Source organism: Carettochelys insculpta, chromosome 2 (assembly GCF_033958435.1).
Source record: "Carettochelys insculpta isolate YL-2023 chromosome 2, ASM3395843v1, whole genome shotgun sequence".
NCBI lineage: Eukaryota > Metazoa > Chordata > Testudines > Carettochelyidae > Carettochelys > Carettochelys insculpta.
This window is the reverse complement of record NC_134138.1, coordinates 197,753,938-197,779,492: the sequence shown is the minus strand read 5'-3', so window position 1 is coordinate 197,779,492 and position 25,555 is coordinate 197,753,938. Positions and strand designations below refer to the sequence as shown.

Sequence of the window (25,555 nt, the reverse complement as noted above, 5' to 3'; positions counted from 1 at the left end):
TTCGTCTCAAGAGATGGTGGTTAGCAGCGGCAGTGAGAATCTACGGGCAGTGACAATATTACCTCTTATTCCTAGGTGCACTTACCTGGCTGAGGAGGCCCAGATCTTTTAAGAATCGTCCCAGAGTCTCATAAAGATCAGCCAGACAGGTCATATTTTCCTCTCCTTCACAGCTTTTCTCATATTGCTTCAGAGAGTCAAAATACTCTGCTGCCATCGAACTCTTATCTTTTCCGACAAGCTGCCAGTAACTCAGTAACTCTGCAAAATGCCCCCTGTTTTAACAAGAAAACTAAAAAGTAAAATACAGAACACTCCCAAGTCTCAGTGCTAGGAACCAGCCACCCAGCTTGATGGCGGGGTACAAGGAAAGGGAATGTGCACATCAGGAATTTTCCATCATGTTGCAAAGTGGCTGCAGAGCAGCTCCATGAAGGCCGCTGTAGTCCAACAGTTAGAATGACCAAACTGTGGAGCAAGGAAAGGACAGAGGGTCTCTTCATGACAGTCAATTCACTGCCCTGCCTCCATGCACACTGACACCCTACCATGCTCAGAGCACCAACAAGGAAGTTCATGGCACATGCTTTGCAACTAGCCATCCATCCAGAGTATGCCAGAAGTGGTACCTCACTAGATGTCTCCCCATAACTTTACACTTTGCTCTTTATCACCACCCTTTCAGTTAACACCTGTCAGCCAGCTTCCAATCCCTGCTATAGGCTGGCATGTTGATCTAGTTTAATTTCCTCCCATATTTCTGCACTTAACAATTTATTTTTAAACAAATTAAAGACGCTGTTTATTTAACTGGATGGGAAACCATTTCAATACCTGTATGCATTCAAAGTCTCCAATCACTCTTACCTTTTGTAAAGATTCTGAGACACAAAGAGGTTCAGCAGACACTTGTGTAGCTTCTGCTTGTTGCCTTGCTGTTGGAAAAGCCAAGGAAGTTCATCTGCACTCCTCCAAGTCACTCTGCCTTGACTAATGGAGAAAGAACAACCGAACTAAACTCACTTTCCATTCCTAACATTTAAAATTATAGGGCCTGTTTTGAAAAATGGCTAGTCCTCAACTACATGGAAAAAAAGCAATAAGCCTCTCTTCTGTCACCAATTACCTGACTTGTGTATGCATTTCCTGATCCCCTCTTTGTGAAAAGGAGGCCTACAGTATAAAACTAACAGATATTTTGGAGCATAAGCTTTCGTGGGCAAAGACCAGCTTCCGCAGATGCATGTGGGGGGGGGGGTTGTACCAGAGGGATATTTAAAGAGGGGGGGTATCCCAGTAAAAGGGTGGGCCATAGCTGACAAGGTCTATTCAGTCAAGGTGGAAATGGCCCATTATCAGTATGTATCAAAAGAGATAACAACAAGTCAGATCAGACAGGGGGATGTGGCCCATTGTCAGAGTCTAATGTGGAGATGTTAACACCCAGGGCAGAGAAGCTCTTTTGTAAGGGGCCAGCCACTCCCTGTCTCTGTTTAATCCTTGGTTGATGGAGTCAAATTTGCAAATAAATTGCAGCTCAGAGATTTCTCTCTCCATTTGCAAATCTGAGTTGTTTTTTCCTCTTTTGATACGTACTACTGATAATGGGCCATTTCCACCTTCACTGACTAGACCTTGTGAGCTCTGGCCCTCCCTTATACTGGGACCCCACTCTTTAAATATCCCTCCAGAACACCCACCCCCTACCCATGTATCTGATGAAGCGGGTCTTTGCCCACAAAAGCTTATGCTCCAAAATATCCATTAGTCTATAAAGTGCCACAGGACTTCTTGTTCTCAAAGATACGGACTAACACGGCTACCTCTCTGATAATATAAGAGCACAAGAACGGCCATACTGGGTCAGACCAAAGGTCCATCCAGCCCAGTAGCCTGTCTGCCAAGAATGGCCAGTGCCAGGTGCCACAGAGGGGGTGGACCGAAGACAAAGATCAAGTAATTTGTCTCCTACCATCCATCTCCAGCCTCTGACAACGAGAGGCCAGGGACACCATTCCTACCCTTGGCTAATAGCCTTTTATAGACCTAACCTCCATGGATTTATCTAGCTCTTTCTTAAATTCTATTGTAGTCCTAGCCTTCACAGTCTCCTCTGGCAAGGAGTTCCACAGTTAACTAAGCGCTGAGTGAAGAAGAACTTTCTTTTGTTAGTTTTAAATCTGCTACCCATTAATTTCATATAAAATTAATGAAACTAAGAAATATGAAACTATTCACTACAGCTTGAATCAATGATCCAAAGTTTGACTCTCTACAATGTAGGCAGATCTACGAAACTCAGGAAACCCAGGGTAACACAAAAGATTAATATCCCCACGCTATTCCTAGACAGGTTGGTACCCCCGCTTGTTTACTGACACATTTTACAAAAAGGACCAAAGCCTATGTTCTAGTGATGGGCAACCTACAGCCTGTGCACCCCCTAGTCCCTAAACCCCTTGTGCCTCTCACACACTGGGGGCCCTGCACTTACCTACTCCCCCTCCCTCCTAGCATGTCCAGAACACCATGAATCAGCTGATTATAAGAACAGCCATACTGGGTCAGACCAAAGGTCCATCCAGCCCAGTATCCTGTCTGCCGACAGTGGCCAGTGCCAGGTGCCCCAGAGGAGGTGAACCGAAGACAATGATCAAGCAATTTGTCTCCTGCCATCTGTCTCCAGCCTTTGACTAAAGGCTAGGGGCACCATACTTTACCCTTGGCTAATAGCTGGTGCTATTCAACCTCTTGGAGGGAGAGGGAAGAGTGGGGAAAGGGTGTGAATCAGCTGTTTCATGGTGCTCTGGAAGTGCTGGGAGAGAGCAGCAGGAGAAGGGACGGGATGAGCTTAGGTGAGATAGGGAAGAGGCTGAGCAGAGGTGAGAAGGGGTTTGAAGGAAGGGGTGGAATGAGGCTGGGCTTGCAGCACAGGGATGGTTTGAGCAGCCCCTGGAAGAATGAGAAGTGGCACACATTGAAAGCTAGGGCACATGTGGGGTACGTGCTGATTGCAGACATTGTGAGAGCAGTGCACTCCCACTGCTTCTTTACGTTACTTTTATTGGCAATTTAATTTATCCTGACAATGGGTCACTCTGGGCTTGTCTACACTAAGAAGGGGGCCTGGTAATCAGCCCAAGTGGGGAACAGCAATGAGCTGCTGCCATGCACATGCAGCACCTCATCAGGCTAATGCTCACCGCACAAACTTTGAAGTTGATAACTTCAACGCACCGGCAAGCCTTGTAGCCGCGGGCACTTCGAAGTGCCCTTACCTAAGGGACACTTTGAAGTTGCGCAGGTGTTTCGAAGTGCCTGCGGCTACAAGGCTTGCCAGTGCTTTGAAGTTATCAACTTCTAAGTTTGCATGATGAAAATTAGCCTAATGAGGTGCTGCATGTGCATTGCGGCACCTCATTGCTGTTCCCCACTCGGTTCGTATTCATAGTGTAGACAAGCCCTCTGGGTTGAACAGACATGATAAAGAAATAGAATTAATGTATTTGATCCTATTCTTGGGGTCATGGTTAGTGCACATCCCCATTTCAACCTTGCGGACCACTGGGACAAAAGTGGGACACTCATGCAGCCGACTCACTAGCCTTGGTTGCCCATCACTGCTGTACTCAGTGTGTAGTCTGAATTTCCACATTCTGTATTCAAGTGGGCCATGGGAGCTGAGGAAGGTATTGTTTCCTCCACCATAGACTGCTCCTGCATTCTGAGGCCTGGAGTGCCTGTGTTTTCTCTGTGTCCCCCAACACCTCCCCACAGCAGATTAGTATGACCACTGTTCCACAGGCCCCATGCCCATGTCTTCTATATCTTAACCATGTGTCACTCCTTGCAAGTGCTGAAGACAGGACTATGCCCCAAAGCCCACAGTGGGTACACTACTTCAGTTAGAATCTGAGGAAGCTATGAATCTATTCCTTGACTAGAAGTGGCTGCATCAGTAATAACCTGAATGGGACAAGATGAGGTTTAATGTTTTGCCATAATGGACTACTTAGATGAAGGCAGAGAAACCATTTGAAAGAAAAGAAATATCTCCTAAAAAGACCACAATTTCTTGTGTTTGGAGTTCTGAAATACCTCAGCTGCATGGTGAAGTAGTCTATTAGTTTTTCTCTGTAAGCAGAAATAATATTTTGACCTTCTTCCATGTATTCTAGCCTCACCGTTTCCCAAGCCTGAAAAAGACAGTTATAGTAATCAGTAGATGTCTATCACATACTAACAATGCAGGAGGCTGCCTAAAGGACACAAATGGGAAACAAGGATCTTGTGCTGAGGTACATAAAATCTTTTGCTGCTAAAGGGATCTTCAGCGTGAAAGCAAATCAATTAAAAATTAAAAGGAGTTATAAAGGCCCAAGAGATTTAGGAAAAGAAAATATATCACAATGTGGGAGAGGGATTGGGAAAAGGAGGATGGACGCCTGATACTTATTTTTCTCAGTAACAATAATTTCATTGGGTCTATTGTGTTCTTCTTGACCTTGGAAACTACCTCGTTTTGCATCACTAACATCATAGTTCTCAAACGGCCACCCTGGGTTTGCTGAGAAAGGGAAACATAATGGAGGTGTAATGACTAATTTATATTGACTTTTTGTGAAACTAATAAAGTTATACATTGCTGGCATTCAAATATAAACAAAAGGACTCTACTAAACTAGGTAAAAGCTCTTAGATTTATCACTTGCTTAAAATGATCATCCTTCTTTCTCCTTCAATTCTGGCTTGATTTTAGCAGACAATATTTTCTAGGTCTGCTAGAGTTAAATTAATGAAAAGGCAACTTTTGATGAACAACGCTGATCATCCTGCTAAGAGTTCTGAAGATAGGGCTACTGATATCAGATCAAAACTGAAGGGAGAAAAAGTGGGAATGAAAACAAGCTTATAATTAAAATTATGTAATTTAAAGACAAGGCAAATGGGTTCTCCCACTCTCCTTGATGTACAACATTTATTTCTAGTCATGATAGCTCTCTAGACCTTAAAAATGATCACATTCTTGAGACTAACACTAGCTTCTAAGGGCCATGTCTACACGTGCCCCAAACTTCGAAATGGCCATGCAAATGGCCATTTTGAAGTTTACTAATGAAGCACTGAAATGCATATTCAGCGCTTCATTAGCATGCGGGCGGCAGCGGCGCTTCGAAACTGACGCGCCTTGCCGCCGCGCGGCGCGTCCAGACGGGGCTCCTTTTCGAAAGGACGCCACCTACTTTGAAGTCCCCTTATTCCCATGAGCTCACGGGAATAAGGGGACTTCGAAGTAGGCGGGGCCCTTTCGAAAAGGAGCCCCGTCTGGACGCGCCGCACGGCGGCAAGGCGCATCAGTTTCGAAGCGCCGCTGCCGCCCGCATGCTAATGAAGCGCTGAATATGCATTTCAGCGCTTCATTAGTAAACTTCAAAATGGCCATTTGCATGGCCATTTCGAAGTTTGGGGCACGTGTAGACGTAGCCAAGCACTTGTACAGGGCTTAATAAAAGCTCTGATCCTGGACCTTGAAACAATGAATTTCTTATTCATAGGAAGTTAAAAACACAACCACTTAGGCTACGTCTACACGTGCAGCCAACATCGAAATAGCTTATTTCGATGAATAACGTCTACACGTCCTCCAGGGCTGGCAACGTCGATGTTCAACTTCGACGTTGCGCGGCACCACATCGAAATAGGCACTGCGAGGGTACGTCTACACGCCAAAGTAGCACACATCGAAATAAGGGTGCCAGGCACAGCTGCAGACAGGGTCACAGGGCGGACTCAACAGCAAGCCGCTCCCTTAAAGGGCCCCTCCCAGACACAGTTGCACTAAACAACACAAGATACACAGAGCTGACAACTGGTTGCAGACCCTGTGCCTGCAGCATGGATCCCCAGCTGCCGCAGAAGCAGCCAGAAGCCCTGGGCTAAGGGCTGCTGCCCACGGTGACCATAGAGCCCCGCAGGGGCTGGAGAGAGAGCATCTCTCAACTCCCCAGCTGATGGCCGCCATGGAGGAACCAGCAATTTCGACGTTGCGGGACGCAGATCGTCTACACGGTCCCTACTTCGACGTTGAACGTCGAAGTAGGGCGCTATTCCGATCCCCTCATGAGGTTAGCGACTTCGACGTCTCGCCGCCTAACGTCGAAGTTAACTTCGAAATAGCGCCCGACGTATGTAGCCACGACGGGCGCTATTTCGAAGTTAGTGCCGCTACTTCGAAGTAGCGTGCACGTGTAGACACAGCTTTAGTGTGGCTTTGTAACCATTCAAATAGTCAAAAAAGCAGGCACACAGAAAAAAGACACTTTGGAGACTAAGTTGATGACAATTACATAGAAAATTAAACAGATTTCTATAGCATTCTTGTTTGTCTAAGGGAAGGCAGCAGGTAAGACTGCTTTGATTTACACTGCCCTAAATCTGGAGAAACCTAAGTGGCACACCTGGAGTTACACCAATGTAATTAAGAGCAGATTTTACTCAAATATTTCTAATTTAACTGACTGCATTTGCCTCTGTCTCTTACCTGCAGGTGCTGAAACTTTAGCAAACCACAGCCATATGTCAGCATACACATCTTGTGCAGACTGTGAACAATGGAGGCTAACGCAGCACAGGATAATTCGGGATAAAGTTCCATCAGTTCTGATTCACTCACTCCATTGTGGCTAACACTGATGAGACAGAGAACCTGTACAGCCAACAATTTAATGCTTTAATACACTTAACTGCTCATTGAATAACTCTGTTATACTGAATCCCAAGACATGCAGAATGCCAGGTTTCTACATACAATACAGACTGCCCTGATAAATGTAGTACACAGCGTACATAGAGTTACTAGAGATACAGTGGAAAACTGGCTTTGCAAATTAGTTCCAACCCGAAGATTAAGTTATGGATGTTTAATTCAGATCAAGCTACAGCAGAGTGTTATACTGATATCAGTCTGGAGTTAATCCCACTGGCTTCAGTTGAATGACTCAAGATTTATACTGGAGTAAATAAGGCAGTACTGGGCCCAACATGGCTTACAAGACTTCAGAAAACTTTCCAAAAATACACAAAATGATTTCGCCAGCAAACACTGTGACCCAAGTACGTTAGAAATATTTATGTGGCGTGACCTTCAACACAGGAACTGGTTTGACAAATTGGACTATTCAGATTGAAAACATTACTAAAGGACAAATTATTCATCTTTGCATTCCCCATAACACACAATTATGCAGAATTGTCAGTTTCTGTTTTACGACTGGAAATTAAAAAAATATTTTACCCTTCAAAAGGTGTTTTGGAGAAACAACATGGGAACTTCAGAAACTAAAGTTGTTCGAGATCTTTAATGCAATGTAGATACCTTAACAAAGGCCCTGCTGATCGTGGAGGGAGGGAGGGCAAAGCGGGCAGCTGCCTCAGAGCCTGGCATTTCAAAGGGCCCTAACGAACTGGCTACCACCACTGCTACTTTGGCAGTGGTGGCAGCTGTAGCTCTGGGCCCCTTTGAGTTCCATGGCAGTGCTGCTCTGCCACTCCATGCGGCTGTGGAAGGGAGGGGAGCCAGTGCAGTGGTCTGGGCAGCACTAAGGGCTGACTGTCCTAGGCCCTGCCCCTTCTGCCTTGACACTATCCCCTCTGGGGGCACAGAGCTGCCTCCCCCTCGCACCTTGCCCTGGGGCCCATGGTGGCTGTCTTAAAATCGTACAAAATACATGCATCAAAATCTTGTGCACATACAATTATGAGTATTAATGCTTTCACTTTCTGAGACAAAATTGTCCCTCTTGTAACCTGAATGAGGATGGGTTTGGCGATTAACTTTTTTTCTACTTGTTCTTAGAATAACTCAAACATTAGATCCTGGATCTTGAGTGTGTGTGTATCAATACCTTCACGGACAAAAGCACAAGATACACTACCAGCCAGTGTCTGGTACAGACCACCAAATCATACTAGAGAAAAGGATGACTGGCTTCATAAGCACCAATCAATATAGTAAAAACAGGTATGTTATTATGGGGACCCTATATTAACTATTGTATTATTTGACTGAGATAGGGTGGAGCACCTACTGACAGTTCTATATGTCCTGAGAATTCCTAAAAATTACAGGTGATCATTTCCTAACTCAAGAAGTACAGCATCCAACCAGGGGATTTCTATTTTTGCCTCTTGTCTTGAAAGATGAAGAGGACAAAATAATGGTACTGCTGATATGGGACTAAATTAAAAAAGAATTAAAAGGAAGGCATCCATGACTCATTTTTGCAGATATGGAGGCGAATACAAATTTTGTATCTGCGCAGGGTTCTAGCTATGTTGTGAGAAAGGTCAAATTCAGTTTAAAAAAATTAATAATTCAAGAGCCACAAATGTACACGAATACAAGGTGGTTCTTAATAAATAACGTCAAACCATGCTTTTTTTAACCCGTTTTAAGAACAGCGCACACACGATGATTTGTAACTTGACACATGTTTACTGCAGGATATTCACAAACTTTTTATGTATTCTATTTCCTCACACTTTACACGTGTGTGTTTGTACCACTATTTTCCTACTTTAATTCTGCCACTTTTACTTCACTTTTAATTTCAATTTTCCTTCTTAAATTCCGTGTTGCCCTTCACACCAGGAATGCCGCAAGATTCCTTTTCCTGTTCAAAATCAAGACTTTATTAGCAACATGATAAAAACACAGATACAGTATCATATCCCCCAACACACTGCACATATTAAACTGGGAGTTATCCAACATTTCAAGATCACATACCGTTTGCTATTTAGCTATGAGTTGTTCATCGCTGGGCTTTTAGACATTAACTGTTAATCAAATAAGCAGGAGAGGGAGGATTACTTTGCAATTATAGCATTGGGAGCCACAAAGAAGTCCTTAAAGGGCTGCATGCAGCTCCAGGGCCACAGGTTGCAGTCCCCTGGAATCTGATCCTTGGTTGTATAAACAAGAGATTATCAAGTAGAGTAGCTGTTATATTATCTTTGTAGGGACACTAGTACAAAGACTGCAAAAATATTGTACTCTGTTCTGGTGTCCACAATTCAAGAAAGATGCTGATCAATTGGAGAGAAGAGCCACAAGAATGACCAAAGGACTGAAAAACCTGCAGTCTAGTGAAAGACTCAAGAAGCTCAAGCTATGTAGTTTATGAGAGAGAAAGTTAAAGTGTGACTTGATCACAGTCTGTAATTACCTACACAAAGAGCAACTTTGATAACAGGGGGCTTTTCAATCCAGCAGAGAAAAGCAAAACAAAATCTAATTTAGGAAATATAGGTGCATATTTTTAACAGTGAGGTTGATTGGCACACTTTACTAAAGATTGTGGTTGATTCTCCTTTAACGGAAATTTTTAAATCAAGATTAGACGTTTCTCTAAAAGACTTGCTATAGTCCAAACAGGAAATAATTAAGGGAAGTCCTGTGGCCTGTATTATGCTATGGGTCAGACAAGAAGACCACGATGGTCTTTTTGGTCTCTGAATCTATGAACCTATGAATTGCCAAAAACATTCAAATACTTTCTTCTTAACTCACAGAAACTCATCTAGAGGACAGAGAACATGTTTCTTACAAAAGTTTCCATTACACTGTTTGCTTACCTCTCTCATGAGGTGTTTGTCTTTATCATTCACCATGGACTCCTGAACTAATCGTAAAACAAGTCTGTATAGCGACACTGTGTCTTGACACTGGAAGCACTGTTGAAGGATTGCATCAATATTTCCTGCACTTCCAGCACTGTGTGTAAGGACAAGACAAGTTCTAAACCAATCTCCCTCCTCTCCCCCAGAACCAGGCACCCCCAGCCTCCCTGCTCTAACCCAATCCCCCATCCTTCCTCCAGAACCAGGTGCCCCCTGCTCCCCACTATAACCCAATCCCCCACCCTTCCTCCAGAGCCAGGCACCCCCGGTACCCTGCTCAAACTCGATGATGGTGATTCACCACAGCTACCACTACATGTTTCTCCCACCAAGCGATGGGGTGCATGCAGAGAGGTGGACAGCACTCCCAGCATGCAGCTCCAAACAGGAGCTGCATTTAATTGCTCAATGAGCCACATGCAGCTCAAGAGCCATTGGTCGGCCACCACTGTCTTATGGGCTTATCTACATGGCTCCGATGTTTGGATTACATGGGTGTGAAGCGTTCTGTTGTGTCTGTCATACGTGGACACTGCTAGCACTTCTATGAGGTACTTAAGTCCCTGTTAGCAAGACCTGTTTTCAGAGGACTATATTAACACACACTAGGTACCTTATAGTTCATGCTAGGAGCAGCTTTCTCGCACAGCATTGGTTGATAGTGGCATTTACACCCCCATAGTCCACACTGCAGTGCAACGTAGGCATAGTACAGAATGTAAAGCACAGAGTAAATCAGCAAACCCAACCACCCATAGACAAAGCACCTCTCAAAATAATCACGTCCAAATGAAATTAAGTTAAAAATGGAATAAAGGGACTGACTGCTACCAAAAAAAAAACAAAAAACCAGTGACGCAAAAGGATGGATAGGGACCATGGGCTGGTTCGTGGATTCAGAATAGGGAGAAGAGCATAGACTTTTATTCAGATTCAGTAGGTACCCAAATACATAGCCTGAAAATGGCACAGATCACAAGTTCTGTTTAGTGTTCTTCTAGTGCTCTTCCAAACTAAATAGGGAAATAACTTTCTATTTTCTTCTGTTAAAGCAATTTCATCTCAACAAAGAATATTTTTTGATCTGCTGATGAAGCAATCTATAATTTTTTACATCTACAGATTGACATAATAACGTCAAGCTATCTCAACTCACCAAGCAATCATTTTGCCCAGCAAAGTGACATACAAAGCATTGCAAGTTGTGGCAGAACGACAATGTTTCTCAAGTTTCTTCTCCTAAGACAAATTTAAACAAACATTATAAGCCAAAGTAATAATAAACATTCTGAAGAGTTAAGAATCTGACACATGCAGAGTGTGGATGTTAAAAAAGCACATTATGACTACTGTACAAAAAAGTTGTGTGTTTTTTCCCCACAAAGTGAGATACGTATAAGTGGAGACTTCCTTTCAAGTTAAGGATCAAGCAGGGCGAGATCACCTCAGCAGATGATTGGCACCTTGTTAGGGTCCAGCTCCATGGATAGGATTCAAATGCCTTCCTTGCATGTGTACAGGCATATTTATTGAAAATATATATTATACTAATGCAGAAGGACATGTCTGCAGAAAGACAGGTAAAGAATAGTTCCCTCAGTAGTAATTTATACAATTCCACCTCAATTTGGTGCTATCAGCCTATGGATAAAAATATTTACACCAGATCCTTATTTGAACTAGAATTGTATTTAGTTAAACTACAGACATTTTATACAACACATTCTCCTGGTTATTGAAACATGAACAAAAATAAGTCTTTGTGATCTTTCTACATCTTCATTAAAACTTAGAGTAAAGTAATTTCAACAGAATTATAGCAGACATACCTGTTCTTTAGTCAATTTAACACTGGCACAGCTACATTCTGCACTAATGAGAGATTTCACGTCTTTAGAATTCAGTGGCTCAAGGTGAAGGGTTGGCCATAATCTTTGTGAGAAAGAACAAAATTACGTTCACATCCAACAAAATGGTATTTGAAAGAAAAGAGATGTAAGTACTTGAAGTGGGAAAAAAAGATATCAGCGCAAAAGTCTGAAACTAAACACTTCTGTGGCAAAAGGATTTTGATAATACAAAGCTGCATTTCTATTTTTAATCTTGCCCTTTAATGGCTGAGTACATCAAAGTACTGGAAGCCTGAAAGTGCATATGCGGATGTTTAGTATATATGCATGATAACATGTACAGTCTGGAAAATTCAAATCCAAAGTTCCCATTGACTTCAGTGGGTACAAAATCAGACTCAGATTTTATTGTGCAATTTACAGCTATATACAAACGTAAAATAAGTATATTCAAACCCAGGCTATCCTCCACAAAGAGCAACATACCTCCATGCCTGTGGACATGTTTCCACGTTCACAGATACAATCACCCTTACATTCACTGGCAGGGGGTCTATCAGCCATTTCATGTGTTTTTCAGCTTGCTTAAAAAAAAGTTTCAGACCATTAATTCAAAAGTCATTAAAAACAAATGTCACATGTCACTATCATCTCATTAACTGTTCAGCCCAGTGAGAACAATCTTATTGCCTCTGTTCTCTTACAATTGTTCAGGACCACATTTTTGATAGAGAGCCAAACTCCTTTTCATGTGCACCAGCATGGTGACAGCTTAAGTAAAGAAGTTAGCACAGTATCACATAGGCTACGTCTACATGTGCACGCGACATCGAAATAGTCTATTTCGATGAATAACGTCTACACGTCCTCCAGGGCTGGCAACATCGACGTTCAACTTCGACGTTGGGCAGCACCACATCGAAATAGGCGCTGCAAGGGAACGTCTACACACCAAAGTAGCACACATCGAAATAAGGGTGCCAGGAACAGCTGCAGACAGGGTCACAGGGCAGACTCAACAGCAAGCTGCTTCCTTATAGGGCCCCTCCCAGTCACAGTTGCACTAAACAACACAAGATCCACACAGCTGACAACTGGCTGCAGACCCTGTGCATGCAGCATGGATCCCCAGCTGCAGCAGCAGCAGCCAGAAGCCCTGGGCTAAGGGCTGCTGCCCACGGTGACCATAGAGCCCCGCAAGGGCTGGAGAGAGAGCGTCTCTCAACCCCTCAGCTGATGGCCGCCATGGCGGACCCCGCTATTTCAATGTTGCGGGACACGGATCGTCTACACGTGCCCTACTTCGACATTCAACTTCGAAGTAGGGCGCTATTTCAATCCCCTCATGGGGTTAGTGACTTCAACGTCTCGCCGCCTAACGTCGATTTCAACTTCGAACTAGTGCCCAACACGTGTAGCCGTGACAGGCGCTATTTCGAAGTTGGCGCCGCTACTTTGAAGTAGCGTGCACGTGTAGACGCAGCCATAGAGTCTTGCCATCTAAAGATTGGATCCATGCCCATCCCACAAATCAGTCCACAATCTCAGAGCCCCCTGAGATCAAAAGGCAACATGCTTGTTCAAATTCCAGAAATACCCAGTTGCATGGATAAAACTAATGATAATTTAATCCATTTAATAAAACAGCAAATTATTATCAATATATTTTCTTTTACGGCATACATAGTTTTACTGTCTTCCTGTCTCTTCTAACCTGCTATATTCACTCTTAGTTTATTCTACATGTATAAAGGTAAAGCAGGTTGGAAATATACCTGTATTTGGTCTATAGAATCAATAATGATGATAATGCTGCCTTGGTGACGAGCAGAAAGTTTTTCTAGCCAGCGAGGAAACTCTTCCAAAAGCTTAGCTGGATCCAGGGTTAAAGGTGATACTAACCAAGAATGCTGCATGAGCTGCAAAATTATAAATATGCATAAACATACATCATCTTAAGGAATGCTTAGGAGGTTAGGGGAGTTGGACATAAAAAGACAGGGAGCGTATGACAAAATCATTCACTCCTGAGAAGCTGAATACAAACAAGTCGATACAAAGCTGTTTTTCCTTCACTGCATATAAGGAGCAAGACATTTAAGAAAAAGGAAAAAGTTGTTTGAAATTGTATATTTAATTTTAGATGGACAATATCAAATTAAAAATCCGCTGTCTGGGAATAAGAGATGTGGCAAACATGTAAATAAAAATGTGTAGGTTTTTAACAATAAAGGGATGAGCCAATTTCACTTTTTCTGAAGGGCTCAGTCCTGTGAGGGCTCAGTTCTGTGAGGTCCTGAGTGCCCTCTTTTGAAGATAAAGAGAGCTCAGATCCTGGCAGGATCAAGCTCCTAATTTGCACTATACATACCTGAAACATACTTCTAAAGCAAATTAACATGGCAGAACAGTAGTCCAGCTGAAGTGTGGTGCCAACTGGCAAATGCAGCTTCAGGTTTCTCAGCGCATAGAAGAGAAACCACCTGCTTCTTTCTTTGGCCAGATGGCAGAAAATAGTATTATAAAAACAAAAACAAAAAAAACCTTGTGGTTTTCTTTATAAACCAGCAGTGTCCAATAGGAATTCAAAGCTTGCCACCCTTGTGGGTGTCATCTGTCCACATTTACATTATATTATACAAAAGCTTATTAAATAATATAAGAATATTGGTAGCTAAATAAATGTCCTTTTCCTCACACAGAGCCAGGCACCACTAGTCTCTGTTATAATTCAATACCAGCAACTGACCAGAGCCGCTGCTGCCACGTGGTTCTCCCACCAAGCAGTGGGGTGTGTACACAGAGTGAGCGGAGAGCACTCCTCACATGCAGCTCTCAGGACGAGACACATTTAAAGGCTCTAAGAGCTGCATGCAGCTCGATGCCATGGATTGGCTACCCCTGTCTTATGAGTTAGGTATGCATGCATTCACCACAATGCAGTGTCCTAGTCGCCACATGTGGTGACTCGTGAACATACTGGACACCATGGTTATAAACGAACAGTATTTTCCCCTGGAATCATAGTTGATAATTTAGTATGAAAATTACAGTAATTTAATTCCTGATCTAAGATCAGCTCCACAAAATGAGGTAAATCATCATCTGTATCAACATGATTTGGTACAGACAGATCTGCAAGAACTTTTAAAATAGGTTCATACATTTATGAACGAATAAGGTTACAAATACTAGACAACAAGAAGAGTACCTTTAAAGTAAGCCGTTTGATTATTAGTGCAGATTCTGAACTGATAGACATGGGCCTCCCAACAAAATGATAGAGAATTAGCGTGTTTGGTGAATGCTTCTGTTGCAGTTGAATCCTAATGGGGGGAGGGGGGAGAAAAAAAAGAGCCACATATACACTCCAAATAGCAAATAGCCCATGCTTTGCAAATATATTCTTATATCCAATAATTATTATTGTAGATTTGTCAAATGTAATGTACATTTTATCTTGACGTGCACTATATAAATAATAAAATATGTCAAACAATCATCCATAGTTAAATATTTCATATCAGAATTTCTACTTTTAGTAGCCATTCAGCTACTCACTACATTCATAGATTATAAAGATAACACACCAAAAAGAGCAGCTCCTGGGGGAAAAGGAGAGCAATGAGTGATCTTCATGGCATCACCATTCAAATGTTACTAATCTGAATACTGTCAGTTTATTCTGCACTTGCAGGGTCTAGCATAGATAGTAAGTAACTCCAAGAGGCATTTCTGCAACACATTTCTGGGTTCGGATTCTCCTGTCCATTTATCTCAGTCAGGGGTGGGGGGGAGGTAACAGGTAAAAATTTTCCTTTGTGCAGAATGCCTACACTACCCTCACTTTCAAAACAAGGCACCCCCATAAAGGTTCTCCATGCCACTGGTCCCTCTGGGCTGTAACTGGTATCTAGAGGGGAGTAATTATCAAGTGTTACTAACAAGAGAGCTACACTTTATAGCAACGAAGGGGAATAATTTTTGATGTGGGGTGGCTATTCCAAGGTTTTGGAAAGTGGTCAGGGCTGTGCTTTTCTACGGCAGGAGTGCGGGGTCTGGGTCAGAGCTTGGGTGTAGAAGGGAGCTTAGGGTAAGGTACTGGGTGCAGGAGAGGGAGTGGGGTCAGAGAGGGAGTTTGGGTGAAGGAGGAGATTGTGACCTGGAACAGGAAATTGGGGTCCAGGAGGGGCAATGCAGGAGAAGATTCTAGCCTGTGGGAGGGATGTAGGAGCAGATGCAGGGTCTTGGAGGGAGTTGGGGTGTAGTGCCAGAAGCAGGCTGTGCCAAAGAGCTATTTACCTAAGCAGCTCCTGGCCAGCAACACTTTCAGGGAGGCTCCCCTGCCCACCAGTAGCTTCAGCCCGCGGGCTGTTCCACATTGTTCTCTGCACCAAGGCGGGGGGAGGGGGAGAGAGGGTACCGCTTTGTGTGCTGCCCCCCACTCCCCCTTGCAAAATCTCTCAGCTCCCACTGGCCAGTTTCCAGGCAGGCAATGGCAGCTGACACATTTTGGTGGCGATAGTGTGAGAAATCACCCAATGGGAACCGAGAGATTTTGCTGAGAGTAGCAGCAGCACCCAAAGCTCTCCCCACTCTGCAGCCATAAGGACTGGCCCTGCGCTGGATTAAAAGGTTTGGCAGGCTATATCTAGCCTGCCCCTGCTTTACGCTGCTGCTTATTGAACTTCAGTATTTTCTAATGCTGGTTTCTCCTGCTACAAATCTGATACTGTGCTGCTCTGGTTTGAAGTGTACTTTTAAAATACATTAACTATTTTTACAGGTACCATTTTGATAGGAGAAGAGATTTGCCAGACCCTGGTCCTCCAGACACTAGAAGAGGTGGGATGGGCGCTGGTGCTGCCACTAGATCATTTAGGCGTTCGTAATACTGCAAGCACAATACTGCAAGTTAGAAGGGCTCCAGTATTAAATAAATACATACACTAATTAATTCATATATTGATTTATACATCCACCAAATATTAAAGCACACACCTAACTTTAAGACTGTTAGTCCCCTTAAAGTCAAGGGGACTAAGAATAAAACAAAATACATGGCTACAGAGACAAAGCAGTTTTGTTGTTGCTTTTTTAAAAATGGTAAAGGAAGAAAGGATAGCATCACTAAAACTATTTAATGCAACTTTCACAAAAAGTTTGAAAATAGAAAATTTTTGAAAATTAGTTTGGGATGAATTTATGGTAGTAGTAAATGTGACTGACTAGTGACTTTGGTAAAGGAAGACCACATACAAGAGGGCACACTATTTACTCCCTGCAACTCTGCTAATGCACTGCAATCTTAGCCTGCCAGAGCCCAGTGGGGTTCCAGATTTGGTCCTCATGAAAATGTATTTACCAATTGAACTAAATTAAGGCATTGTGATGAGGTAAGCAAATGTCATTAGGGTCGAGAGTGAGACAAAAATTCATTTTGACGCACATGGCAAATTTGAATGCAAACTTCCGAGAATGAAAGGATGATCTGGTAGTTACTGCAGAGAGTTAATTCACTGCAGCATCACAGACTTCTGTGAGGCCTGGGGCAAGTCGCATAGCCTTTGTGTGCCTCAGTTACCCATCTCCAAGCAGGGAATAATAGCATTGCCACACAGAGGCTATATCTACGCTGGGGAAAACTTCGACATGGCCATGCTAACGGCCAAATCAGAGAATACTAACGAGGCACTGAAATGAATATTCAGTGCCTCATTAGCATGCTGCCAGCCACGGCACTTCAAAAGTGCCGTGTTTCACTCACGCGCACCTCATCCACACTGGGGTCCTTTTTGAAAGGACCCTACAAATGTCAAAATCCCCTTAAGAATAAGGGAATTTTGAAGTGAGCGGGGTCATTTCAAAAAGGACCCCCCCATGTAGATGAGCCGCATGTGAGCCATACGCGGCACTTTCGAAGTGCCGCAGCCAGCACCATGCTAATGCTAATGAGGTGCTGAATATTTATTTCATTGCCTCATTAGTATTCTCCGATTTGGCCATTACCATGTCCATTTTGAAGTTTTCCCCTAGAGCAGGCACAGCCAGAGTGTTTTGAGGATAAATACAGACACTCAGATATTACTTATGTGGATCCCATCAATCTAACTATGATATACTGCCAAGGATAAAAAGCTATTACCTTAGTACTCCATGTCAAAAATTGCTATATGTGGTTGCACTTGACTATCTGTAACTGGCGATTTTTCGAACCTTACAGAACCAGAAGTACAGAATGATATGAATGGAGACCAGGAGGGCACATTTCTTACAATTCCAAGAAAAGGAATCATGTGAGTGTTAACCTTTTGATTTCCATTTCTAAAATAACTAGATCAAATTTACTGGAAAAAAAAAAAATCAAGCATTCCCACAGCTCTCTGTTCCAGCTTTCATCTCAGTTGGAGGCGGCTGAGTAGAGTATGTCATTACATTTGCCAGTAATGTAAAGGGCACCATCTGTCAGTGGGAAATAGACAGTTTTCCATGACTAACTCCCCACATTGATCCTTACCTTTACTTTTTTGCATGCCAAAACCCAAGGGAAGAGATTCTCTCCCATGACAGCCTAATGCGTGAATACTGTTGTGACTGTGTAGTCCAGGGGTTCTCAAACTTCATTGCACTGACACTCCCTTCTGACAAGAACATTTATTAAATAAGCCCAGGAGTGGGGACTGAAGTCTGAGCCTGCTTGAGCTCGATGACCTGGATGAAGAGGAACAGGTGGGCAAAGCTGACATCCAAGGGTTTCAGACACAGGCCGGGGGTCTAACATGTGAGCTACAGGACCCAAGGCTGAAGCCTCCAAACTTTAGCTCCGGGTGGTGGGACTCAGGCTTCAGCTTTGGCCTCAGGCCCTCGCAAGTGCAAGCCAGCCCTGGCAACCCCATTAAAATAAGGTTCTGACCCTCTCTGGGGTCCCAACCAACAGTCTGAGAATTGCTGTTGTAGAGAAGCCATAAAATTCCCTCAGCCAGGTGCCCTCAATACAGGCACTGCACAAGACAGTTATTGGCTCACTTAGTTCTCACCTACACCAAGTTATTGTACTGCTTTAACTATTCCCGTATGCTGTAAAAAGCTGTACAATTCCATAGCGTAAATGCAGTTATAAGTGATGGATATAGCTTATTTCTGTAAAGAACGGAAGTACAGCTAAGGCACACTTATGCTACTATAACTAGGGGTTACATCGGTTTAACTACTTCAGCGGAAAACAAACACATAACCTTAACAAAATCAGTTCAATCACACAGGCTCAGATACATTAAGATTGTGGGACAATACGATAGTCTTTTTATTATCCAATTCCAACAGACCTAATGTTATGTATTGAGACAGAGCTTTCATTTGTGTAAAAAATCTATTAGTGGCCTTTCACTTAGACTTCAGAGTATGGGGTGTTTAGGGTTACCATGTAAAAAGAGAACACCCCTGAAAGGGAGTGTATTTGTGTCAGTATCTACCAACTCACATTGTATTAATCTGTTATGGTCAGGGGTCTGCACCCTGTAACCTGGAGTCACATGGCTCTTTAAGGACTTCTTTGTGGCTCCCAATGCAATAATTGCAAAGAAAAAACACAAAAACCAAAACCAAAAAAACCCCCCTCCTGACTATTTTTGATAAATGGCGAACATTTAAAAGCCCAAAATTGAACAACTCATCTCTAAGTAGAAAAAGATGTGTGATCTTGAAATGTAACTCCCTTTAGTGTCCCCCAGAGAGGAAGAAAGAAAAGGGTCAGGAGTGAAAGTCAGGAAGACAGTGGTGCAAACACACATGTAAAGTGTGAGGAAATAGAACATGTAAAAAGTTTGTGAATGTCCTGCAGTAAACATGTATCGTACTGCAAATCATTGTGTGCGCACTGTTCTTAAAATAGGGGTTACAAAAAGTATGGTTTGATGTTATTTATTAAGAACCATCCCGTAGTCACAAGTATTGTGGCTCTTGAATTTTTGAGTTTTTTACTGAATTGGAAAAAATGGCTCTTCTTGCCATTTTGGTTGCCTATCTTCGGTTATGGTACAGCCAGCACATTAATACAAGGTAAGCTGGCAGATATCCATACAGATACACTCCCTCACAAGGATGTCCTCTTGTTTTGGAAGGTCAAATATGGCAACCCTTGGTGCTACTCACCGTCTAAGAGCAACTCTTATTTCAAGCTGGCTATCAAGGCCACTTTTCTTTCAATGGAAAAAACAAGGACCACTTCTTTACCAATAAGAGAGGTAGCCGTCTGTATCTTCAAAAACAACAAGAAGTCCTGTGGCACCTTATAGGCTAACAGATGTTTTGGAGCGTAAGCGGGTCTTTGTCCATGAAAGCTTATGCTCCAAAATATCTGTTAGTCTATAAGGTGCCACAGGACTTCTTGTTGTTCCTCACCAATGACACTTTAAGACAAAAATAACTAGCCTTTTTCCAGAAACTAAATATATCATATGGCCTCAGCCAGTCTAAGGCGTAAAAGCCCCTGAGTTGTTCTTAAACACAGGTACTTCCATACACCATTACTGCTGCACATGAAATGGAGAGACATTTATTTCCCTTAATCAATAGACATGTCTACCTGCTTACTTTCTCAAAGCCTAGTTCACATGTTGAGTTAGATGCCTGCTGGAAAGCTTCCATCTGTTCTTGTTCATCATGTGCATCCCACAGTACATCTCCAAAAACTTCCTCTTCAGGGGCAGCAGAATCCTCTTTATTACCTAAATCCTTGCCTTCTACTTCTGTGCTTTCACAGCCCAATATATCCTATGTAAAAAACAAACCACAATGAAAAATTGTAACTTATTTCTTAAAAGTACATGCTATCATAGCCCCATTCTTTCAACCAGGCAGGGACACCTCTTGCATGTCATTTGTGACATAGAACATATTTTGTGCCACGAATACTACCTGGTATGGGCTGCTACAGTGTTCACACACCACTGGACAGGACAAGATTTTATGAACTATATCCCTTTCCTATTAATGTTAATGTATCTGTTCCCATTTACACCAGCAGCGAATGTGACCACTGTTTTATAGTGAGATCTCATGAAGCTGCTTTCAGTTTTCCCCTGACAGAGGTGGCCTAGAGTAGCATAGTTCTTAAATTATTCTGTGAAGCTGTGGCTTTCCTTACTTCCAGGAATTAGTAATGTTGAAACATATGGAGGCCCTTCCATCATCATCATCGTCCTTTACACCTGCTGGCGTGAAGGGCAACAACAAAGGTACTCCACATCTGTCTGTCACTGGCCAGCCTCTCAATAGCACCCTAAGTGTGATTCAAGCTCTTCATTTCTACTTCAACTGTCTGGTGCCATATTGTCTTGAGTCATCCTCATTTCCACTTCCCTTCAGGAGCCCAGTGAACAGCGGTCTTTGTGATGGAGCTTCCATCTTTTCTGAACACATGCCCCATCCATCTCCAGCATCTTTTCATAATGATGGTGGTCATGTCATCTTGCTTGCACTGTGCAAGCAGGTCCTGATTTGAAATTATTCTTGGCCAAAAAATATAGAGGATCCTCCAAAGGCTTCTGGTATGAAAGATCGACAATTTATTGAGGTCATCTCCGCCATCCACCAGCATTCTGATCCATATAATAATGTTGATAAGACACAGCTCTGATAAAGCTTCAGTTTGGGGTGGATGCTGTACTGTGATGACCTCCATACAGCATTCTACCTCATGAAGACATTTCTGACTTTATTGTGTCTGCTCTGAATACGGCTTCTGACACCTTTATCTTGTCTGATACCACCACCCAAGTATGTAAAGCTCTCTATGGCAGATAGGTTATGGCCATCGATCTTGACTGATACTGTTGTCTCAATGTTTAGGGTCCTGATTTCTGTCTTCTTCTGGCTAACTCTTAGTCTAACCTGTTTTCTGAAGGTGCTGAGTCAATTTGTCGTCTTTTGCATACGATGATGCATATGGGAGAGCAACACGAGGACACCAGCAAAATCTAGGTCCTCTAGCGTGGAGAAGATGTACCATCTGATGCCTCTAGGCTCATCCTGTGTTGTACCCCATATAACCTAGTCTATGATTAAGTTAAAAAGCATCAAAGATATGATGCATCCCTGGCTTACTCCAGTCTTAACTTTGAAGTGCAGATCATTGTTTCCCATGCTGCATGTCAAATTGTTATAAAAACTCTTGATGAGCTGTACTACTTGGTTGTGGTACTCCATATGCTCTCAAAATGTGCCAAAGACTATCCCTATGAATGCTGTTGAAGGCTTTTTCAAAAACCAGTGAAGTTGATGAACAACAGCTTCTGCCATTCAATGCATTGCTTGATGATGCTACACAGTACAAAAATTTGATCTGTACACCCCCTTCCTTTGCAAGAGTCAGTGTGTTCTTTCCTCAGTGATTTGTCAACAGTGTCTGAAGATCCTCTGAATAATGATCTTAGCAAGGATCTTGCCTGACACTGAGAGGACAGTAATGCCACACCAGTTGTTACAGTCATTGAGGGCTCCTTTCTTGCGTATCTTAACAACAATTCCATTTGTCCATTCCTCTGGCACCTCCTTCCCTTCCCATATCGCTGTAAAGAGTGGTTGGAGAATAGTGGCTGCAAGTTCTGTGTCTGCCTTGAACAATTCAGCAGAAGTTGTCATGTCCTGAAGCTTTACCATTCTTTAAGGATCTTATTGCCATGCTGATTTCTACCATTTCTGGTGGAGCAGTATTTATGTCAAGGTCTGTTTCTGCTTCTAGAATATCGGCTTCCTCTTCTGAGGATGGCCTGTTCAGAACTTCCTGAAAGTATTCTGCCCAACGAGCCTCTTGTTCCCTCTCTGTTGTAAGTAGATTTCCTTGTTTGTCCATAACACGGACACTTGTGCTGGCATAATACTATTAGTTTTTCTATGTGAGCTCTCTTACCAGCTCTCACCAGTTTCTTGACATGCTGGTCTGCTTCTATGTATTGCTGCTGGTATCTTTTTGGAGGCCCTTGAATTATGATAAAAACTTTATTCATCTTTAATTAATATACACAGATTATTAAATGGACCATGGATTTAGTACAGTGCTTGCAGAATACTGGCAATATGGCAATTCTGGAAAGTATGGATGGCACTGCCCCTTCCAGAAACCTTTTTACTGTGGGGGACTAATATGCTAACAATTACTTTTCCCATCATTTGAATTGTAAGCAGGAATGCACAAAACATGCATTCTCCATTCTCATGTAGAATACACTGCATCACGTACTCTACCTGTTTAATGATCTTTTCCACACAATTATAGGTTTCATATGCGCCTTCTTCTACTCCTCCCATGTGATCAATGAGCTGAAAAAGTTAATGAGAAAGTATAAGGCAACTCTAGGACTCACTATTAAATGAGGCTACACAGGGTTTGATGGTTACTGAGACATGTACATATAAAATATACCCAAAGCTTATATTCTTTCCAGAATAAAATTCACCATCTTTCAGAATGAAAAATACTTTGGGCGCTTATCCACTAGCATCATAAGATAGGATTGATTTAATTTAAAAACGAGATGCTTCCATCTCACTAGAACTAAGTTGGCAGTGGAAGACTTCAGGATGAGTTAGGATCAAGGAGGGTCCCTCTCTCAGATCAGGGAAACTAGGAGAGGACAGAGGGGGAGGAATAGCTCAGTGGTTTCAGCACTGGCCTGCTAAACCCAGGGTTGTGTATTCAGTTGAGGCGGCCATTCAGGGATCAGAGCAAATAGATGTCAGGAATGGTGCTTGGTCCTGCCAAGGGGGTAGGAGACTGGACTGGATGACCTACTGAGGTCCCTTCTAGCTCTATGAGATGTGTAGGTATATCAGGAGAATGATTTACTAGAACAGCTAAATTTCATTGTTAATAAAGATGCCTGTAAGAAAAGGTCAGCTTCTATGGGATGATGGCTGTCAGAAGAGTGTATTTAAGCAGAGCCTGGTATCACTTGTATGTATTATGGGATTATTTCTTTGTTGTCCTTTTCCTTATTTGAGTGGCAGGGAGGAGGAGGGGACTTAGAGTGAGAGTTCCTTTGATGTGATACCCTAAAAAGCAATACTGAAAAAATGTATCATTAATCATGTGGTTACATAAGTTTTCAAATTGGAAAGTCCTATAACATGTAACAAGGATTTAGCATTTATAAATTTAGTAGTATTCTATGGGAAATACAAATGTAGTTTAAACAGATGATGTCCTGTCATATACTTTCAAAAAAAAATTCAAAGAATTCTAAAGCAGGGTTTTTCCCTAGAGGATGATCCAAAACAACACAGAACAGAGGGGTTTTTTTTCATTAAATCTTATAGGATTTTTTCATAAGACATTCACAGCTCACTTCTGCATCCCATTGCACAACTGAGAATAAAACTTGGTTCAAGTTTTTGTACAGGTGCAGTGCTCAATTTTTTAAATGTACAATTTCCTAAAATTCAACACCATACACTCGTTCACAACACACATCCATAATAAAGGCTGCGTCATGCAATTTCTCACTATATCTGATGTTACAAGTGTATGTTACAAAACATGAAGAACAAGCTTTGAAACATAATCCTCTAGGTGTAGTACCTTTGCTTTGTTCATATAACCAACTTGCTCAGTTAACTGCTGCACAGGGTCTGAGCTGACTTTGCCATCTTCTAGTCTGCGGTAAATCAGCCGAGGCTTTCCTTCAGGATTTTTCAGTAAGGCTTCTTCACAGTCCTTCAGCAAACATCTAGATTGGAAATCAGCAGTCGTGAATTATATTACACTGTTTCAGTAAACAGTTCAATCAACAAACTCCAAGGATGAGCTTCACTGCAAAATCTAATTGAAGGGGCATCCCTTTTACCACAGAAGCAACCAGAGATTGAAACAGAGGATATCCAAAGTCTGGGCCAAGAAAATGGAGAAAAGTTCTCTTGTTGCTAATTATACTTATTGATATTAAAACTCTTTCAGAAGCAGGTTTGTACATTATTGCTTTTTTAATTCAAAAGAAGTCTAGCTTCTACAAATTCTTTCATATTAGTACTCAGATTAAACAGAGTAATCGTTCTGCATGAACTTTTCATACACAAGAGAATAGATTCAAAGGTAGTTATTAACATGTCAAATATATTGACACAATGACATTAGTTATCTGAATACCCTATTCTGCTCCTTAAAGCCAAAGGGAAAACAGTTTTTATGCCTTTACTGGAAATAGGATCAATTCCATAGTTACGGCTCATCAAAACACTCAGATTACACTCTTAACTTGAATCTGGCCAGTGCACTGTACTGGTAGGTGTATGAAGGAATATCTATCTTTGTTCATGAAAGTTCTGCATTGTGAATCTATTATACCACATACATGTCCAGCTTCAGGGAAGACAAAGCAGTTTATAGGTGTAATCTTCCCCCCATGAAGCATTATAATCTTAGTTTCTTGTACAAATAGTGAGACTATTTAAATCAGTGGTGGGTAACCTGCAGCTCGTGGGCTGCGTGTGGCCCACAAGAGCTTTACCTGCGACACCTAGGGGAAGACACTGTCTAGGAATGACTACAGCAGAAAGGGATCTAGGGGTTATAGTGGACCACAAGCTAAACATGAGTCAACAGTGTTGCAAAAAAAGCAAACATGATTCTGGGATGCATTAACAGGTGTGTTGTGAACAAGACACGAGAAGTCATTCTTCCGCTCTACTCTGCGCTGGTTAGGCCTCAGCTGGAGTATTGTGTCCAGTTCTGGGCACCGCAGTTCAGGAAGGATGTGGAGAAATTAGAGAGGGTCCAGAAAAGAACAACAAGAATGACTAAAGGTCTAGATAATGTGACCTATGAAGAAAGGCTGAAAGAATTGGGCTTGTTTAGTTTGGAAAAGAGAAGATTGAGGGACGACATGACAGCGGTTTTCAGGTATCTAAAAGGGTGCCATAAGGAGGAGGGAGAAAACTTGTTCTATTTGGCCTCTGAGGATAGAACAAGAGGCAATGGACTTAAACTGCAGCAAGGGAGGTTTAGGTTGGACATCTGGAAAAAGTTCCTA

General features: G+C 42.4%; 1 protein-coding gene across 2 annotated transcripts in view; it reads right to left on the bottom strand.

The window, feature by feature from the left end:
* Window positions 1-25,555, bottom strand: part of NPHP3 (nephrocystin 3) — a 53,049-nt gene that overhangs the window by 16,096 nt on the left and 11,398 nt on the right. For both annotated transcript variants that reach the window (XM_074988272.1, XM_074988273.1), the window contains exons 7-20: window positions 24,109-24,256; window positions 22,776-22,850; window positions 20,124-20,303; window positions 16,322-16,425; window positions 14,743-14,857; window positions 13,307-13,450; window positions 12,018-12,115; window positions 11,511-11,613; window positions 10,838-10,920; window positions 9,637-9,775; window positions 6,542-6,706; window positions 4,099-4,196; window positions 868-990; window positions 86-275 (exon numbers count right to left, since the gene is read on the bottom strand). In XM_074988272.1, the coding sequence (XP_074844373.1) occupies window positions 86-275; window positions 868-990; window positions 4,099-4,196; window positions 6,542-6,706; window positions 9,637-9,775; window positions 10,838-10,920; window positions 11,511-11,613; window positions 12,018-12,115; window positions 13,307-13,450; window positions 14,743-14,857; window positions 16,322-16,425; window positions 20,124-20,303; window positions 22,776-22,850; window positions 24,109-24,256 (1,765 nt within the window). The remainder of the gene's footprint in view (window positions 1-85; window positions 276-867; window positions 991-4,098; window positions 4,197-6,541; window positions 6,707-9,636; window positions 9,776-10,837; window positions 10,921-11,510; window positions 11,614-12,017; window positions 12,116-13,306; window positions 13,451-14,742; window positions 14,858-16,321; window positions 16,426-20,123; window positions 20,304-22,775; window positions 22,851-24,108; window positions 24,257-25,555) is intronic.